At 39.8% G+C, this 17,936-nt stretch overlaps 1 protein-coding gene across 1 annotated transcript in view; it reads left to right on the plus strand.

The window, feature by feature from the left end:
* Positions 1–13,197, plus strand: part of SLC44A1 (solute carrier family 44 (choline transporter), member 1) — a 67,491-nt gene extending 54,294 nt beyond the window's left edge. The window contains exon 11 of the mRNA XM_006886908.1: positions 12,975–13,197. Within this exon, the coding sequence (XP_006886970.1) occupies positions 12,975–12,989 (15 nt within the window). The 3' untranslated portion in view covers positions 12,990–13,197. The remainder of the gene's footprint in view (positions 1–12,974) is intronic.
* Positions 13,198–17,936: the final 4,739 nt, after the last annotated feature.

Raw genomic sequence — 17,936 nt, forward strand, 5'->3', positions numbered from 1 at the left:
GGAAACGACTCGATGGCACATAACAACAACATTTGCTACAGGGTATGGGGGTCATATTTGTGCAATTCTTAAGTAACTCATTAGCCTTCCAAATTGCAGTTCCAGTGGCAAAGCCAGGTCAGTGTCCTAGTTGTGATCTGTTATTGTTGTTGTTGTTGTTGATTGCCTTCGAGTTGAGCTCAACTCACAGTGACCCCATGAACAAAAGGCCCAAAGCCCCTCTACAACTATCAATGTTTATCAAAGTTCATAGTTTCCAAAGGGAAGGAGTTTAGGAAGTGGATGGCATAAAATAAATATTCTTTTTTCTTCCAAATTTTCTAGGGCAGCACCTACCTAAATGTAAGGGTTTAGTTTGCTTGGCCTGGTAACCAGAGCCAAAGGAGTTAGTGGGTAGGATTTCCCAGTCATCCAAGTTCACCACTCTAGAATCTTCTTTACCTCTTCCTTTCCCCGGGTCATCTCCCAACCTCCCATCAGGGAACAAAGCTAGATTTATCTCTGGCTCTGTGTGGGGCATTGTAAGGACTTAACAGAAGTTTAGTTATTGAAGGAGTAAAGGGAAAATGAGGAGGAGGATTTTTAATCTGAGTAGTCAGAAATCTAACATAATGTTAACAATGTGAGGAAAACATTTAGCTCTTCTGAAAGTTTTCTGGAAATATATGTAAAAAATATTTTTTACATATAAATAGCCTTTAGCTCTGTGATTCTATACTTTTCTAAGTATAAACATGCATCGAAGTATTATTTCTAATTATAAAATATTGCAACCAATTCAATAGTCTATTGATAAGGAATGGACAAATTAATTCTGGTATGTCCCCTAGTTGTTACCATTTCAGTAAATGCCACCACCGTTAGTTGTTCAAACTAAAAAGCTAGAGCCGTTCTTAAATTTCCCTCTTTCTTTTAAAATGTGTCACATTAAGTTCTATAAGCTTCCAAAATACACATGGAATTATATCAGATAAGCATCAATTTAAACAAGGAGTAGATGCCATCAAGCCAGGAAGTCAGTATTACTTCAGTTAGGTTTACTTACTCCTGACACAGAAGAAAACTCATTGTTCAAGTAACCTCATCTAGAATGCCCTAGAGCTGCCATAACAAATTGCAACCGATCTGAACACCTTAAAACAATACAGATCTCACAGGTCTGGAGATTGTTGTTATTGTTGTTGTTGTGTTGTTGTGAGCCATCGAGTTGGAACTGACCCATAGCTGATGCTACAGCAGGTTTTCAGAGGCTGTAAATCTCAGGGCAGGAGATTGCCTGAATCAAGGTGTCAGCGGGGCCGAGTTCCAGGAGAAGAGCCTCTGGTATCCCTCAGTTTTCCTTTGTTTGGGGCAGCCCCACTCCCATCTTCATCCCTGACTTTACATGGCAGTCTTCATTGTGAACCTCTGTATCTGTGACTCTTCTATCAGGACATCAGTCCTATTAGATGAGTGCCCACCTCATGTTAACTAATAACATCTTCAGAGACACTGTTTCGCAGTCATAGGAAACAGTGCTAAGGATGTGAACAAAGCTTGTCAGACGACACAACTGAACCAGTAATTCCAGATACAAAGGGGTTGATGACTCCATCAGCATCTTGAGAGATGAAATGAAATCAACCGTGAGCCACAGAGCAATCAAGATGGAAAAGGAAGAATTAGAGTTGCATACATAAAGCATACAGTATTATCTAGGTAACTTAAAGAGAGTTTTCAAAGTTCATTTGATTCCATGAGAGCAATCATTTCCTTAGATCCTGAACACCCAGATCCCTGCTCTTGCAATTTTTTCTCTGGATCCTTTCCCACATGGGAAGGAATCTGCAAGGCTAACTGTGCTCACTTGCAGTCTACATCCTTCCCCAACCCAAGGGCCCACATAAGACAGGCTTCTGTTCCACATATCCTTTCCTCCAGGTGGGTGCCAATTGTAACTATGACTGCAGTGGTATAGGTGGGACAGATGGAGCTTAGATTTACAGGATACCGTGTTTTGCATAGTGCGGGCTCAAGGAGGGGGTAGGAAGAGAATGCACTTAGGATCTTCCATTTGTCCTCTTGCCTGAGACCCTACAAACAGTAGCAGTCACTCTTGATGTACTGTTTACTGCTGACTATTAAACCTAATCAACTCCTCCATCTCCTGCTCCGTAGAAGATTGTTGTTGTTGATTGCCGTAGAGTGGAGCATGACTCATAATGACCCTCTGAACAAAAGACCTGAAGCCTTTCGATAAGTATCATTTCTCAAAATTCATAGAGTTTCCAGAGACATGATGTTTAGGAAGTAGATGCCACTCCTGCTTCTTTTACAAGGTAGTGTATCTCAAAGACTATCACTTCTTGTTCAGATTATTGCAGTACTCCCCTCATTTGTCTCTTCTCTTCCATCCTTGTGCTAAGAGTGAGCTTTCTAAAATACAAACCTGTTATGTTATTTCCACAGAATAGAAATACCACAGACTTGCTCTGGCCTAGAAGATCTCCAGCTTCATCTATCCAGTCTGTTCCAAGTGAGAGCCTCTCAGTTCTGACTCCTTATCTCCTGTTGCCACATGCACCACCTTTCAGGTTCCAGTGTGAGGAAGAATTTTTGCAAGTCAAAGTCTTCATACATGCTGTTAATTTTCCCTAAGCTTTTCACATCCTTCCAATCCAAACTTATTATTTCTTCCTCCGATAGACCACTTAGAACTACCTTGTGTATCCATCATTTTCTCTCTTCACATCCTGCGTTGGTTTTGTTTATGTTTTCCTCCATCATGACAAATTATGCTTAAATATTCACTGTTGCTCTCTAATGTAGATTTTCTCTCACAGATTACAAACTTCATGTTCAATAATGTACTTGACAGGGTTTCACTTACTGTCTAAGTATGCAATTGACTCATCTGTAGGATGGAATATGATTTGTTGGTATTGTTGTTATGTACCATCATTTTAGAACTGACTGATAACTGACCCTCCAGTGGATATTCGGAGGCTGTAAATCTCCCAGAAGGAGACTGTCCATCTTTCTCTTGCAGAACAGCTGGTGAATTTGAATATTTCTTACCACTAAGCTACCAAGGCATAAAAAATGTTTTAGATCATTATCATTGACTTAGAAAGATGTACCTGATATAATTTAAGTGGAAAAGTAAGTTCCAAAGTACTATTTTCCAATTTAAGAAAACCAGGAATGTCTACTACACATTAGTGTGTTGTTGTTATGTGCCGTCAAGTCGTTTGTGACTCATAGTGACCCTATGTACAACAGCCCTAAACCCTGCTCTATCCTGTGCCAATCACATTGCCTCTGACACACCCATCCCGATTACCCCAGTCACTGAATCAATCCAACTCATAGAGGTCTTCCCCTCCTGCGCTGTCCCCCAACCCTACCAAGCATGATATCCCTCTCCAAAGATCTGTCCCTCCCTTGCAACATGTCTAAAGTATGTCAGACGAAGCCCCAGAATCCTTGCCTCCAAGGAGTAGCCTGGTTTAACCCTCTCCAGGATGGATCTGTTTGTTTTCTTGGCAGTCCAGGATACATTCAATACTCTTCTCCAGCACCACAGCTCAAAGGCATCAATTCTCCTTCTATCCTCCCTAGTCATTGTCCAACTCTCTGATGCATAACAAGTGATTGCAAAGACCATAGCCTGTATCAGACTCACCTTAGTCTCCAGAGAGACAGCGTTGCTCTTGAGTACCTTAGAGAGGTCCCTAAGAGCAGGCTATCCCATTGCAATACGTTTTTTTATTTCCTGTCTGCTGGTGCCAAGAGTGTTGACCGTGGAGCTGAGCAAACTGAAGCTGTGAACAATCTCAATCTCTTCGCCATCCATCCTGATGCTACCAATTGGTCCAGTGGTGAGAATCTTTGTCTTCTTGACATTGAGCCTCGGTCCATACTGAAGGCTGCAGTCCTTGACCCTCCGAAGCAAGTGCATGAGGTCCTCCTCACTTTCAGCAAGCAGGGTTGTGCCATCTGCATAATGCAGATTGTTAACAGATTTTCCACCAATATAAATATATAACAAGTTCTTATTGTTATGTGCTGTTAAATTGCCTCCAACTAGTTACAGCATATATAAAAAAAAATACGAAACCCTGCTCAGCCTTGTGCCATCCTCATAATGCATCCTTTCCATGCTCAAGTCCGTTGTTGCTATAACTGTTGTCAATCCTTCTCGTTGAAGGTCTTCGCTGAGTTACTTATCCGGTACTCTTCTGCTGACTCTCTAATTTTCCAAGCATTATGGCATTTTTTCAGGGAGTGGACTCTCTTGATAGCCCAAATTATGTGAGATGAAATCTCTCAGCATCCTTGCCTCTAAGGAACACTCTGATGGCACTTCTTCCGACACAGCTTTGTTCCTCTGGCACTCCATGATACATTCACTGTTCTTGATCACCACGCTGATTCAAAGGCATCAGTTCTTCCTCATCCTTTCTTATTCATTGTCCAACTTTGATATGCATATGAAACAACTTAAGAAATACCATGGTGTGCGTGTGTGTGTGTGTGTGTGTGTGAAAATTCTGTAAGGTGAAATCTCACTACTATGAAGAAAGAACAAGCAGCACATTCTTTGGGTCAAAAGATTCCCATGCAAGATGGGACAAGCAGTGGTATCTGCAGCCGGAGAACTGATGGAGAACTAGAGAGCTGCATGAGAGAGATGTGAACTGGAACTCCTGGCCCGTGGATTCAGAGCCCAGCACCTTAACATAGGCTTACTGGTGGCGTAAGGCTTATCCACAACCGACAGAGCTAAAGGAGTTCTGTAACTTCTCAGACCTGAAAGGCAGAGCCTGCAGCTGGAAGGCTGAAAGGTCCGAGGGAACCTGCCTGTGAGCAAACCTGAGGAAAAACTGTCTTGACTACAGAATTGTATTCTGAGTATTTCCAGCCTGAATTAGAACCTGTTACTTCCCTAATAAACTTCATAATTGGGAGAGGAAGGGAATTGTGTGGTATTAAAGTTGTTTTGTATTGGGAATTTTTAAGTATATTTTCGTAAGTTTGCTTCTCATTGAAATACTAATTCTGTATTGCTTTTTAAAATAAAGAAAGGTCTGGTGGTGTAGTCAGTAAGATGTTTGCATTGCTAACCAGAAGTCTCTCCGAATAGTTCAAATCTGTGAAATGGGCAGCCTCCTCCTGCTGCAATTCACAGCCTCAAAACCTGATAGAAGGTTGTTATGAGTTGGGACCAACTTCATGACAGGGAGTTTGAATTTTATTTTCATCTTGATAACTTAAGTAAACCCACTCAAATCTTCCTAAAAGGAAGCTGTCACTGAAAACTAATGTTTTTCTAGATGTCCAAGATTAAGGGGACATCATGTTCTACATCAACCTTTTTTTATGTTTAAAGTAAGTATCATTTGAATGATTTATACATGATCTCATTTGTTGTGTGCTAATTTTGTTGGCAGAATATTGGTGTAATTTAGTTTCTGTCACCATAAAATCTTAAATTGCTTGAAATATGCAGTACATCAGTATTTTCAGTAGGTGGCAATGTACTTGCATTGAGCAGCATCCAAGAACTCGGTCGGGTTGCCCAGTGCCTGGCACTGCTATTCCCAACATGCTATGTGTTTACTGTTTTGATCTTTAGTTTATAGGAACACTTACATTACTTTTTTTAAGTTCAAAAAATGCAATTTATTTTATGGCTCTTATTTTAAATTGGGAAGCTCTGGTGGCTTAGTGAAAGGCTCCAAAGGCTGGTGGTTTGAATCCACTAGTTTCTCCGAAGAAAAATCGGCCGTCTCTTCCTTTGCAATCTACAGAGTCGGAAAACGTGGTGGAGGATCAGGTGAATAGGTTCTGATTTGATGACATATAACAACAACATTTTAAATTATAAATTAAATCATTTTCCTGAATAGGAGAATGAATCATTTCCTGTCCATGCATTTTTCTGTTCCCCACTATTACTTCTTTCTTCAATCTTTTTTTTATTATTAAAAAAAGAAATAAAACTCACAACTGCGATTTCTTGAGTAACTCTTCTGAAGGAGTCACCATGCCCTTCTTTGCGTGATCTCATTTACAATTTTGTGCAGGGTAGATATTATTTACAATTTTGCACATGAAAAGTACTAGAGGAAGATGCATAATTTCTTCAGCCACACGGCTATTATCCATTAAAGTCTGAATTCAAGCCTACTCTTTTAAAACATATGATCAAAGGGATAATTTGATAAATAAGCAAGCAAATAAATAAAATGATGATATAAGTTAACCAATGAATGTCCAGTTACAACCAAAAAATTTAAATACAACAAAAATCCAGGTAAGTATTTTGCTCATATTCTTATAACTTATAAGATATCTCTTAATCCTCTGGCATGTGTGTGTGTGTGTGTGTGTGTGTGTGTGTGTGTGTGTGAGATATCTGTATATCTCAAATCCTTTACAATTCAGCTTATATTAGATCATTCCGTTCTGTTCAGATCTTACTTATTTGATATTAATGATATTGACTGATAATTTCCACATTCTGTTGAATCACTTTTTTTCCCCTGTAGAAACAATAGCTCTCTTCCAGTCAGTTGGTCAGACAGTTGTCTTTCAAATATTGTACATAATAATATTTCCTCTTCTCATACAGTTATACTCACTTGTGTTCTCATAGCTCAGTGCACTGACTGCAATTTCAGAACGCATTGATTATGTATTAGCTTCTTTCTGTTGTTACAGCAAAATATTGTCAATTTAGTGCTTAAAATAATATCTCCACCCCAACCACCCCACCCCACCGCCTCCACAAGAAAACTGTTCTAAAGTCAGAAGTGAAGGTCTTCCTAGGCTAAATCAAAGGTGTTGACAGGATTATGAGCTTTTCTTTTCAGGCAACATAGTCAAGAATTTGGGTTGGGGTTCCCCCCCCCCTTTTCCAGCTTCCAAAGGCTGCATGCATTCCTTGGCTATGGCCTTTTCCATTTTCAAAGCCAGCAAGGGCTGGTCACATATTTCTCCTGTAGAATTCTGACACTTCTACTGTCTTCTTCCACTTGTAAACTTACTTGTGATTATATTCAACCTATTTAGATAATAGAAGGTGAAAGAATGAATTATATTTTCAAATTTAATTCTTCATTGCCATCCATAGTTTCTAGGGATCAGAGCATAGACATTTTTGCAGGGCCATTATCCTGCCCACCACGGCATAGTGGACAAGAGCCTCCCATAATACCTTGTTTAATGTTACTATATTTATTGTTTTAGGATATATCCTGTCTTAGCATAGTGGAGAACAGCTTCTATATCTATAGTTTTCTAAAAATTGTGTTAGGAACGAGTGGTTAGAGTTCTTGAACTAAGTATCCAACTCAGTGTTAGCTCATAATTTTTCCTGTTCCAGTTACTATTCTAGTTCGTCCACATTTCAAGTCTGTTGCCATTTTAATTCATCAACCAGTAGGAGGCTGACCACAGTAAAGACTAAATGGCATCATCTCTGTACTAATTTTCTATTGCTGCTGTATCTAATTAGCATAGTTTTCTTTTTTTTTTCCAATTCTGGATATCAGAAATCCTACATGAGTCTCACTGGGCTAAAATGGAGGTGTCAGCAGGCTACCTTCCTGTCTGGATGGAGGCTCTAGGGAGAACCTTTTCCTTGCCTTTTCCAGCTTCTAGTGGTTTCCTGCTTTCCATGCCTCATGGCATCCTTTTTCCATCTTCAATGTCCTTTCCATGCTGCTTTCTGTATATTTCTTTTCCAGTTTTCTTTCTCCACTTTTAAGGACATATGGGGTTCCCATGAATTGGAATCGATTTATTGGCAATGGATTTCATTTGATAATTTGAGATGCTTAGACTGGATCCACCTAGAAATATCCAAGATAATCTTCCTAGTTACAGATCAGCTAATTAGCAACTTTATTCTACCTGCTACCTAATTTCTCCCTTTCCATGTAGGCTTACAAATTGACAGTTTCCAGAGATTAAGGGGTGTTCTACCACATCTCCTGCAGGTTAATCAGATAAATATTTATTGAGCATGTTCTTTGGACTTTGTACAACATAATATTTTTTATTTGAGCACTTGTATTTCCTATACTGCAATATCTCAACCATTTGATAAGTTACCAATGATAGTAACATGACCATAATGAAATGATCTTGTTTTAATAGGTCAAGAAAAATCAAAAGGTGACTATAGTTTTTTTGTTTTGTTTCATTGTTTGGGATTTTTTTTTTGAGTGACTATAGGTTATGAACAGTTGGTTTGACAATCATTAACTAGTAGGCCAAACATATATTCAGGCCACTCCTTGTTAAATGTAATAAATGTTATTATTTATGTATGATAGAATATTCCTCTTTCTGTTTTACTTTGTTGTAAGGATGCAGCTGCAGGGATTGCATGAATTTTATCCAAAATTATATCAGATTGTTGACATAGAAGTTGTAAAGAAGGTGGCAGAGACAATGTCTCCCTGGGCCTGAAAGCTACATCTAGTCTTTAAGGATGAAAGCTTTGTTGCAATATGGTCTTCAGGAATAGCCTCCAGGGCAAGAAGTACCCAAGATTAATCCTTTTCTTCTTGTTTACTGGTGTCTCCTATCTGAGAGCAGCACGATACAGTGTGGGTTTGGTCATGTCAGTTTTGATGATATCTGAAACAATAAGCATAACCTTGAACCCTGGAGCAAAGAGATTTTCCTTCTCAGCACTAGATTTTTATTACAGTGTAGTACAGCAAACTCAGAAATATGGTCCACACTTCTAATTTAAGTTATTCCCTTTTAAGTTGCCTTTAACATAATTTTCCATTTGATGATATAAAAATTAATAACTTCTATCAAAAGCCACCTTGGAAGAGACAAGGCCAGCCATCTATTTGTAATAGCCTATTTGATAAAGGATTCTCACACAAAATTTCACAAAGTACCATATGATCAAGAGACAATGATGAAGAAGAAAGAAGTTCAAGCTGCACTGATGATGTTGGCAAAAAATAAGGCCTCCAGGAATCAATGGGATTCCAATGGACATGTTTCTGCTAACAGATGCAGCCCTGGACTCACTCACCAGTCTATGCCAGAAAATTTGGAGCATAGCTGACTGACTGGAAGAGAACCATATTCCCAAAAATGATGATCCAATGGAATGGGTAAATTACTGAACAATATCATATGCAAACAAAATATTGCTAAAGACCATAAAAAATATCTAGAACAGCACATCTATCTAGAGAGCTGCCAAAAGTTCAAGCTGGATTTAGAAGAGATTATGGCACCAGGGATATCATTGCTGATGCCAGATGGATCTTGACTGAGAGTAGACGACACCAGAAGAATGTCTATTTGTACTTTATTGACTATATTGACTATACAAAGGCATTTGACTGTGTCGATCATAACAAACTAACATTGAAAAGAACGGGAGTCCCAGAACGCTTAATTATGCTCATGCAAAAGCCATACCTAGACCAAGGGGCTGTTGTGCAAATAGAGCAAGGGAATACTACATGGTTTAAAATTTTTTAAAAAGTGAGTTAAACGTTGTATCCTTTCTCCATACCTATTACCTATTCAATCTTTATGCTGAGAAAATGATTCAAGAAGCTGAACTCTATGAAGAAGAATATGGCATAAGGATCAGAAGATTCATCCACCACCTTCGTTGCTGAAAGTAGAGATAATTTGAAACACTTGCTGCAGAAGATCAAGGATTACAGCCTTCAATATGGATTGCATCTCAACATTAAGAAAAAAAGACATTTTCACCACTGGACCAATAAGCAGCATCATGATAGATGGAGAAAAGATTGAAACTGTCAATGACTTCCTATTACTTGGGTCCACAGTCAACACCCTCGGTCCCAGCAGTCTCATCAGGAGATGTATTGCACTGGCACACCTGCAGTCCAGGATATCTCCAAATTATTGAGGGACAGTGTCAGTTTGAGGACTAAGATGGCTAAGAGAGGGCAGAAAGGACCATGTTGGGTGTAGGAAATAGTCTAAATGTAACCTCTGGATATTACATGGATATATGCATATGAAAAAATATTAGTCATGTATTCTTGGGATTTTTGCACTTTCAGTTAAAATGCAAAAAAAAAAAATGTAAAACTTTTTAAACAAATCAAGTGGTCCAAAGACATTAGACCAATGGAGGGTCTTCTCTTGAGAGGGTAAAACAGAATTTCATGAGCATCAGAAATACAGGGATGTCTGGCCCTGTGGTCTGGAGGGAGTCGTGCTGCCAACCCAGAGACCACTCCCCTCGAGCAGTTTAAATCCACCAACAGCTTCCACAGAGTTTCTGGGAGAATGATGAGAATCTTCACCTATGTGATTTGTAGCCTCAGAAACCCAACAGAGAGATAGATAACTCTGAGTTGGTTTGGACGAGCAATGGTTAACAATGAAAGCAAGAGAGGGAGGATACTAAATACAGTAGGATTAAGTGGAAATGGTCCTGGACTGTATCTTGTTGCATCTGCTTCTCTTTGCAGGGGCACAGTGCTTGATTTAAAAGAGAAAAAAAAATCAAACCACCAAACCTATTGTCATGTAGTTGTTTCTCACTTATAGCAACCTTACAGAACAAAGTACAATCATCCCAAAGGGTTTTCAAAATGATACATCTTTATAGGGAGTTCTGGTGGCCAAAGGTTCATGGTTTGAATCCACCAGCTACTCTGTAGGAGAAAAATGCGCAGTCAACTCCTGTGAGATTTATTGCCTCTGAAAATCTGCTGGAAGATCAGCTATGGGGCGACAGAACACAATACAACAATAAAGCTTTCTAGAAGCAGACTGCCTTAGCTTCCTTCCAGGAAGCTGCTGGTAGATAAGAACTGTTGACCTTTTTGTCATAGGTGTTTGTCAATAAATATGTGTGATAGCATGCTCAACAAATTGGGGATGCTTACTGATTGGTATGCCCATTTTTATGCCCATCATGATGTGGTTTTAAAAAATCAAATTATTTCAAACTGGCGGGGGGTGGGGATGAGAAGGGGTGAAGGTGTATCACCTTTGATCCCAGAAAAAAATGGCCCCTGTGACTCAACTTTCAGCCAAACCACAGACAGGTTTATAAGGTGAACAGTGACACCAGGAGGGTACTTACCCCTTAGACCAATCAACCATACAAGGTCAAAGGGGCAGCATTTGCCAAGGGATAAAACACAGGAAGGGGTAAGAGTATAGAAAGATTAGTGGAAATGAGAAACACAGGGAAGAAGCAGGAAGAGTGCAGTTAAAATGTGAGGATTGTGATCAATGTCATTAAACAGAATGTGTATGACAAGGATACCAATTTGCTCTATAATCTTAGAATGGCACAAATTCTGTGTAAATGTATACAGATTTTTTTTTTACCATCAACTCAGAATCAACCCATTGCTGACCCTCCAGTGGGTTTTCCACTAAGCCCTTTTATTGTTATTGGGTGCCATTGAGTTAAGTACGACCCATAGTGAACCTACAAAGAAAAGATCTAAACCTTGTTCTGCCCTGTGCTGTCTTCACACTTCCTGACACACTAGAGCCCATTGCAGCAGTCATTGTGTCACTCCACCTGGTTGGGGTCTTCTTCCCCTTCGCTGACTCTGTTTTTTTCAAGCATGATGTCCTTCTTCAAGGAATAGCCTCTTTCAGCAACATGCCTGAAGTATGTGAGATGAAGCTTTATCTCTTTTGCCTCTAAGGAGCACTCTGGCTGCACTTTCTCCAAGACATATTTGTTTGTTCTTTTTACAGTTCATGGGATGTTCAGTATTCTTCTCCAACACCACAGCTCAAAAGCATCAATTCTTCTACTGTCATGTTTATTCATTGTCTAACTTTCAAATGCACAGTAAGAGATTGAAAAGACCATGGCCTAAACCAGGTGCAGCTTAGTCTTCAAATTGACATCATTGCTCCTCAATAATTTGGAGAGGTCCCTAATTGAAGACTTTCCCAGTGCAATATCTCTCCTTATTTCCTGGCTGCTAGTACCAAGGGTGTTGATTGTCCATCCAAGTAAGATGAAGTTGTTGACAGTTTCAATCATTTCTCTGTCATGAAAATTGCTTATCAGTCCAGTGGTAAGAATTTTTTTCTTGACATTGAGATGCAATCCATATTGGAAGATATATTCTTTGATCTTCTGCAACAAGTGCTTCAAGTCCTCCTCCCTTTCAGCAAACAAGGTTGTGTCATCTGCATAATGCAGATTATTGATGAGTCTTCCTCTGATCTTGAGGCCACCCTAAGCCACTTGAGCTCCTTATATCTCTATACTTACACAAACACATTGTCCTTGAGTCCTAAATACTTGAATGTGTGTTTCCTAAAAATAAGGCTACTATTTTGCAAAGCTACAATAGAAGTATCAATTATCATTATCAATACTCAGTCACTGATCCCAAATTAAATTGAACTGCGAGACTATCCATTATTCTGGTCTGACCTGTCCCAGACAAAGTGAGTCAAAGGAGTGAAAAACCCACTATCATTTTATTTTCTTATTTGAGTGTATGAAAGTACCCAAGAAACATTCTTTTTAGATTAGCTTTGAATTTGATTTAGTATAGGTTGGTTCTGATCAGTTGCTGAGCTGTTCAGAAAGCTTCTTTGTGAAAGCATAATACTAATACCGATACTAGAAAACACTTCTCCAAAATTCCTTACTATGTTCTAAATACATACTTTGTACTTATTAATCAATTTAATCCTCACAGCCACTTAAATATGTGATTATCTTTTTTTTTGCATTTGTGGAGATGAAGGCTTGGAAGTTAAGTAAGTTGCCTGTGAACACAGAGCTGATAATGGGGATAGCATCAGGATTTGAACTCATGCTCTATGATGCCTCTCGGATTTGATAGTTTGCATGTACTTATTCTTGTATTTCACAGTATCTAAAGATGATACTAAGCTATTTCTTGTTATTGATTGCATCTCGTTTCTTGTTCCCCGAGGAGACATGCATTCATTTTCTTGATGTGTTTGTTTTTCAGCTGAGGAAAAGGTGACTGGTCTCCTGAGCCCGGAAGAATGGACTCTGAGGAGGTTGTTTACACTCGGTTCTCCCACTCACCAGCTGTTGAGAATCTGTGGATGAAAGAGCAGGATCTTATTACTTCAATGGGAGCCTGAGAGAAGGTTCTCAAACCACTAACAGCCAGGCGGGTTTGGTAGAGTGGGACTGCCTAACAAATAATTAGTCAGAAGCATTTGATAAAACTGTCTTGCACATTATTTTCAAATTTAGTGTTGCTGTCTTATCCAGTCCTGTGTGTGTGTAAATGATTGTGTCTGCTTCTCACTCTAGATCCAGTATTGGTCTGTAGGTTGGATCCAGAACAGAATTCAGTGCTTTCAGGCTGAGTCTGCCCTGTTTGACTTTGCTATTTAAAGAGCCAATGTGGGTTAATAACTACTATTTCTTGAATGCCTGCTCCATGCCAAGCTTAAGGCTGGATGCTTTACTATGCTTAATCCTCACAACGATCCTGTAAATTTGCACCTGTTATTTCTACTTTGCCAACAAGGAAATAAAGGTTCCGAGAGGTTATGTACCATGTGTAAGATCACACAGAGGAACCAGGTTTAAAGTCTCAATCTAAAGCCTCTTCATCCTAAAGCATTGCTTGCCTTGTTACTGCTCCAGAGATAATGATCTCTTCATGTCATCACTTTCATCAATTGTATTACTTCATTTCAGAAATTAGAATGGGATGGCATTGTGTGTGCATGTGGGAACAGTGTCAAAGGGGTAATCAAGGAGTATTTACAGGCAGAGAAGAATCAAAGAATTATTTTCTAAGAAAAATAACATTTAATGTTACTTTAGGTCAAAGGTTAGCAAGCTACAATTTGTGGGCCAAATCCAACTCCAAACCTATTTTTTTATAAATAAAGTTTTATTGGAACAAAAACGCCTATTCTTTTATGTATTGTCTATGTCTGTTTTCTTTCTATGGTATATTGTAACAGAGACCGTATGGCCTGGGAAACTAGAATATGGGCTTTCCAGGAAAAGTTTGCAGATCCTTGCTTTAAATAATTTATGAATTAAATAGCCAAGAATTTCCATTAATAGTGACTTCACCCCCCCCCCCCTCCATTTAAGCATGAAACTGCTTACAGATTTAGAATGTTAAGAATATCACCGTATCCTAGTGGTGAGGAGGTGTGGTGATGGAAAGGATTTCTTCTGGGCAAGGAAGAAGGCAGGGACTGAAGAAAAGGTTTGTCAGTGCTTGTCACTGAAACTTGCCCTACTCATGTCCTTCCTATTCTCTTGGCCAAATCAAGTTTCCTAAAATAGGCCCTTTGCTCATACACATGCCCATGGCTTCCTATTTACAATATGCTCAAATCCAACAACCTATCTTGGAATTCAAAGATCTTAACAATTGACTCCTAATCTTTCTCCACCTCTTTCTCCTTCTCCCCTTTTATTTACTTCTGAGAAAGTCATGGGAAGTTTGCATTTATCCCAAAGCAAATTTATTTTGTTTACTATTATGTAAACAGAGAAATAAACATGTAACTATTTTATGTTGCGCTTTCACATGACTGCCACTTAAGGTGAAGGGTACAAAAAGATAAGAATACTAGAGAAAAATCTATTAGTTGCTTTCTCTACAGTAGACATAAGTGAATTGTACTTAGAAAAAATATTCTAACTAAAGGTTTTGAGGATCTTTCCAGGGGTATATCATAAACTTTCTCTCAAGCTGTCTGATAATTTGTTATTCTATGTAAAGACTATTTTTAATTACTGCCAAATATTCCATCTTCTGTATCTTCTACAGTTTTGGGGGCACATCTTCAGTTGCTAGGTGCTGACAGTTGCCATTTTTATACATTTCAGCTCCTATTAAAAACTCTCATTTTCCTGGAATTTGCCCCTTGTTTCTCATTTTTATTCAGGTTTCCTTGGCTTCAGAAAGAGTCTTCCCTTCCAGCTCATGTCCCATCACTTTCCCTTCACAAACTCTGATTGTCATGGGACAGTTCAGATTGACCTTCAGAATGAGGGGTGGATTACAAGAGACTTATTTTCTCAGGAAGTGTTGACATAGTATCATCTTAACCTAGGATAGGGACAGCCTTCAATACCAAAGAGCTCACCATTAATTCTTGGTGCTGCACTGAGAAGAAGAGTTTATTTTTCAAAAGAAGTAATAGATGTCATGTATTATGCATGCACTGCATGTCAGGCATTGTTCTAAGCCCTTTCTATGTTAAATCATTTATTCTTATGACAAATACGTTAAATGAATATTGTTAAACACTCCCATTTCATAAATTAGAAAATTGAGGTTCCGGAAGATTAAGTAATTGCCCAAGTAAAGCTTTTTACAAAAGTAAAGCTGCTGTTTGAATTCAGACAACAGGCACCAGTCTGGATACTGAATCAATAGAATGGAAGTTCAGCAAGTCATAATCAGTCATTATTTCCCCAGCCCCATCCTGTCCCTTTACCATACATAACCAGAAAGAGGAGCTGCCGAGTAATGTTCTTATGAGGAACAATTAACATGCCTGTAGAAAGTGGGATTTTCTGATGAGTAGCTTCTGTTTCCCTGTATCTTCCAATTAGCAAGTCCAGTTCCAACTATGAAGTGTCAGAGAACAAACTGACTCCCTCTCCCACACAACAGCCCTAAAAATTGTGAATCCAGGAGGTCTTCCCTGAGTCTGCGCCTCTCAAATGTATTGAACATATTTCTCTGCTCATGCGATTTCTAGGTCCTTTAGCAGTTCAGTTCATGTCCACTGACTATTTCACACTTTTCTTTAAAACTCTCCATATGATATTGATGTTAGGTGCTGTCCCGTTGACCCCCAACTCATAATGACCCTGCATTTACCAGAATGAAACCCTGCCTGGTCCTGGGTCATGCTCACATATCTGCTGTTCTTGAGCCCAGTGTTACAGTCACTGGGTCATACATCTTATTCACGGTCTTCCTCTCCGTTACAGACACTATTCCAAGCATGATGTCCTTTTGGAAGGTCTGGCTCTTGCTAATAATATGACCAAAGATGTGGGACAAAAATCTCAACATCCTTCCTACCACTTGTCTGCCAGTCTGTCATACTGGGTGGTTTGCCTGTTGCTGTGACGCTGGAAACTATACCACCAGGAGTTCAACCACCAGCAGGGTCACCCATGATGGCTGGATTCTAGCCCAGTGACATCTGAGTGCTTATTAGAATCTAGACATTGCCCTAAACACTTTATTTTAATTATACAATCAACCCTTTTGGTGATACTATTATGGTCCCTCCTTCACAGCTGAAGAAGCTGGGACTTGACCTTCAGGGACCTTGAAAGCTCCCTCCAGATATCAGCAGTGAACAATGTGTGAAGATTTTAGGTGTCAACAAAAGGCTCCATCTGGCAGTTAGCTAGTGATTATGCTTCAGAAAAGCCAGATAAAACAGTGTAAATCGGCTTCAGGGGTGAGGGGGAACAGGACCTAAGGTTTGAGAGAGAGAGAGAGCCGTTTGTGCAGAATGTACCAGGATAGCAATAGCGACAGCTGCCATATTGGTTCTGTGTACTAAGCCCAGCCTCTTCTGTACAAAATCTCCTTTAATCCTCAGAGCAACCCTAAAAGGAAATTAGGACTACTGTTCTACGATTGCTGGGTTACAGATGAGGTAACTGAAGCTTAGTGAGGTTAAGTGGCTCACTGAAGGCTGTACAGCAGGTGGGCAACAGCGATAAGATTTAAATCAGATGACTTACTGAACTGTACATCCATGACCGTATGGTCACACCCAAACGGAAAGACTGTTGACAACAATAAAGGGAAGGAGCTCTCTATTCCCCCCAAATAGATATTTGAACTTAAGAGGCTGCCCAGGGCTTCAAACAAGGCACAGAACCACTCAGCAAAGGCGGGGTCTTGGTTTGGGGAGACAGTTTGCTAAGCTCCTTACCTCAGCAGTGCTAACCCTGAGACTAACTTGGGGCTCCTGGAAATGTCTGTCAACTAAAAACCTGTCATTAATTCTGCTATCTTGGCATAGGAAACCTGCCTGTTCTTATGCCTCTGTAGTTCTTTTTAATCAATTTCTTCCCTTTATTCAATAGGTGTCCTACTTTAGTATTCCTCAGAATCACATAGAGGACTTATTCAAACACTGATTCCTGCATCCCTCTCTCAAAGTCCTGATTCAGTAGGCTTGGGAATAAAACATTTGAGAATCTGCCCTCTGATAATTTTTTTCCAGAATGATAGAGCCTCGAGCTCACAAAAACACTAAGAAGGTCTCTTCTGATGCCTGACTCTCATCACCTGTGACATCAAGCAAATGTCCAGTGCCCACATGGGTACTTCCTCTAATGGGGAAACAAATTTCTCCAAACGTAGTCCCTTCCAGCTCTGTGCAGTTCTATGTTCTGCTGATTCCGCTAGCCCAGAGATCACATCTGAAAGCAACTCCTTTAGTTTCTACTAGTTAGTTTTGAAATGTTCCAATGCTACTTGGCTGTGAAAAAGCGCATCCAAAAAAATCAAAGGAGGTTCCTAGAGGCCATGGGTGTGGTTAAGAAACAGGGTGGGCAGATGTAGTGCTGGGTTTGGTAAGAAACTGCATCAGGAGACTGGATGGACTAAGAGAGAGAGAACCCTCAGCCAGGAGGGACTAGATGTTCCAGAATGGGAATGATGGGAAGCAGACGGTGCAGGGAGAACTGGACAAGGGAGCCAGACTAGCCAAACAGAGCAATCTGCCAAGGGCAGAAGATAAATGAGGTAAAGTTGTCTAAAGCCACAGGCTCCTGGCTGGGCTGTGGGGGAAGAACTAGGATAGCAGGGCAGCGAGGAGCCAAGAATGAGCTCTGGGGGTGTGGCCTGCTGACAGAATCTAATGATCACATTTCAGCTGCAACCAACCCTTTCCAAAAGCCTCTTTCAGCCTCCTCCTGTGGCTGTGCCCTTCAGTCAAAGTGCCCA

Source organism: Elephantulus edwardii, unplaced genomic scaffold (assembly GCF_000299155.1).
Source record: "Elephantulus edwardii isolate Elephantulus edwardi_28Jun2011 unplaced genomic scaffold, EleEdw1.0 scaffold00052, whole genome shotgun sequence".
Lineage (NCBI taxonomy): Eukaryota > Metazoa > Chordata > Mammalia > Macroscelidea > Macroscelididae > Elephantulus > Elephantulus edwardii.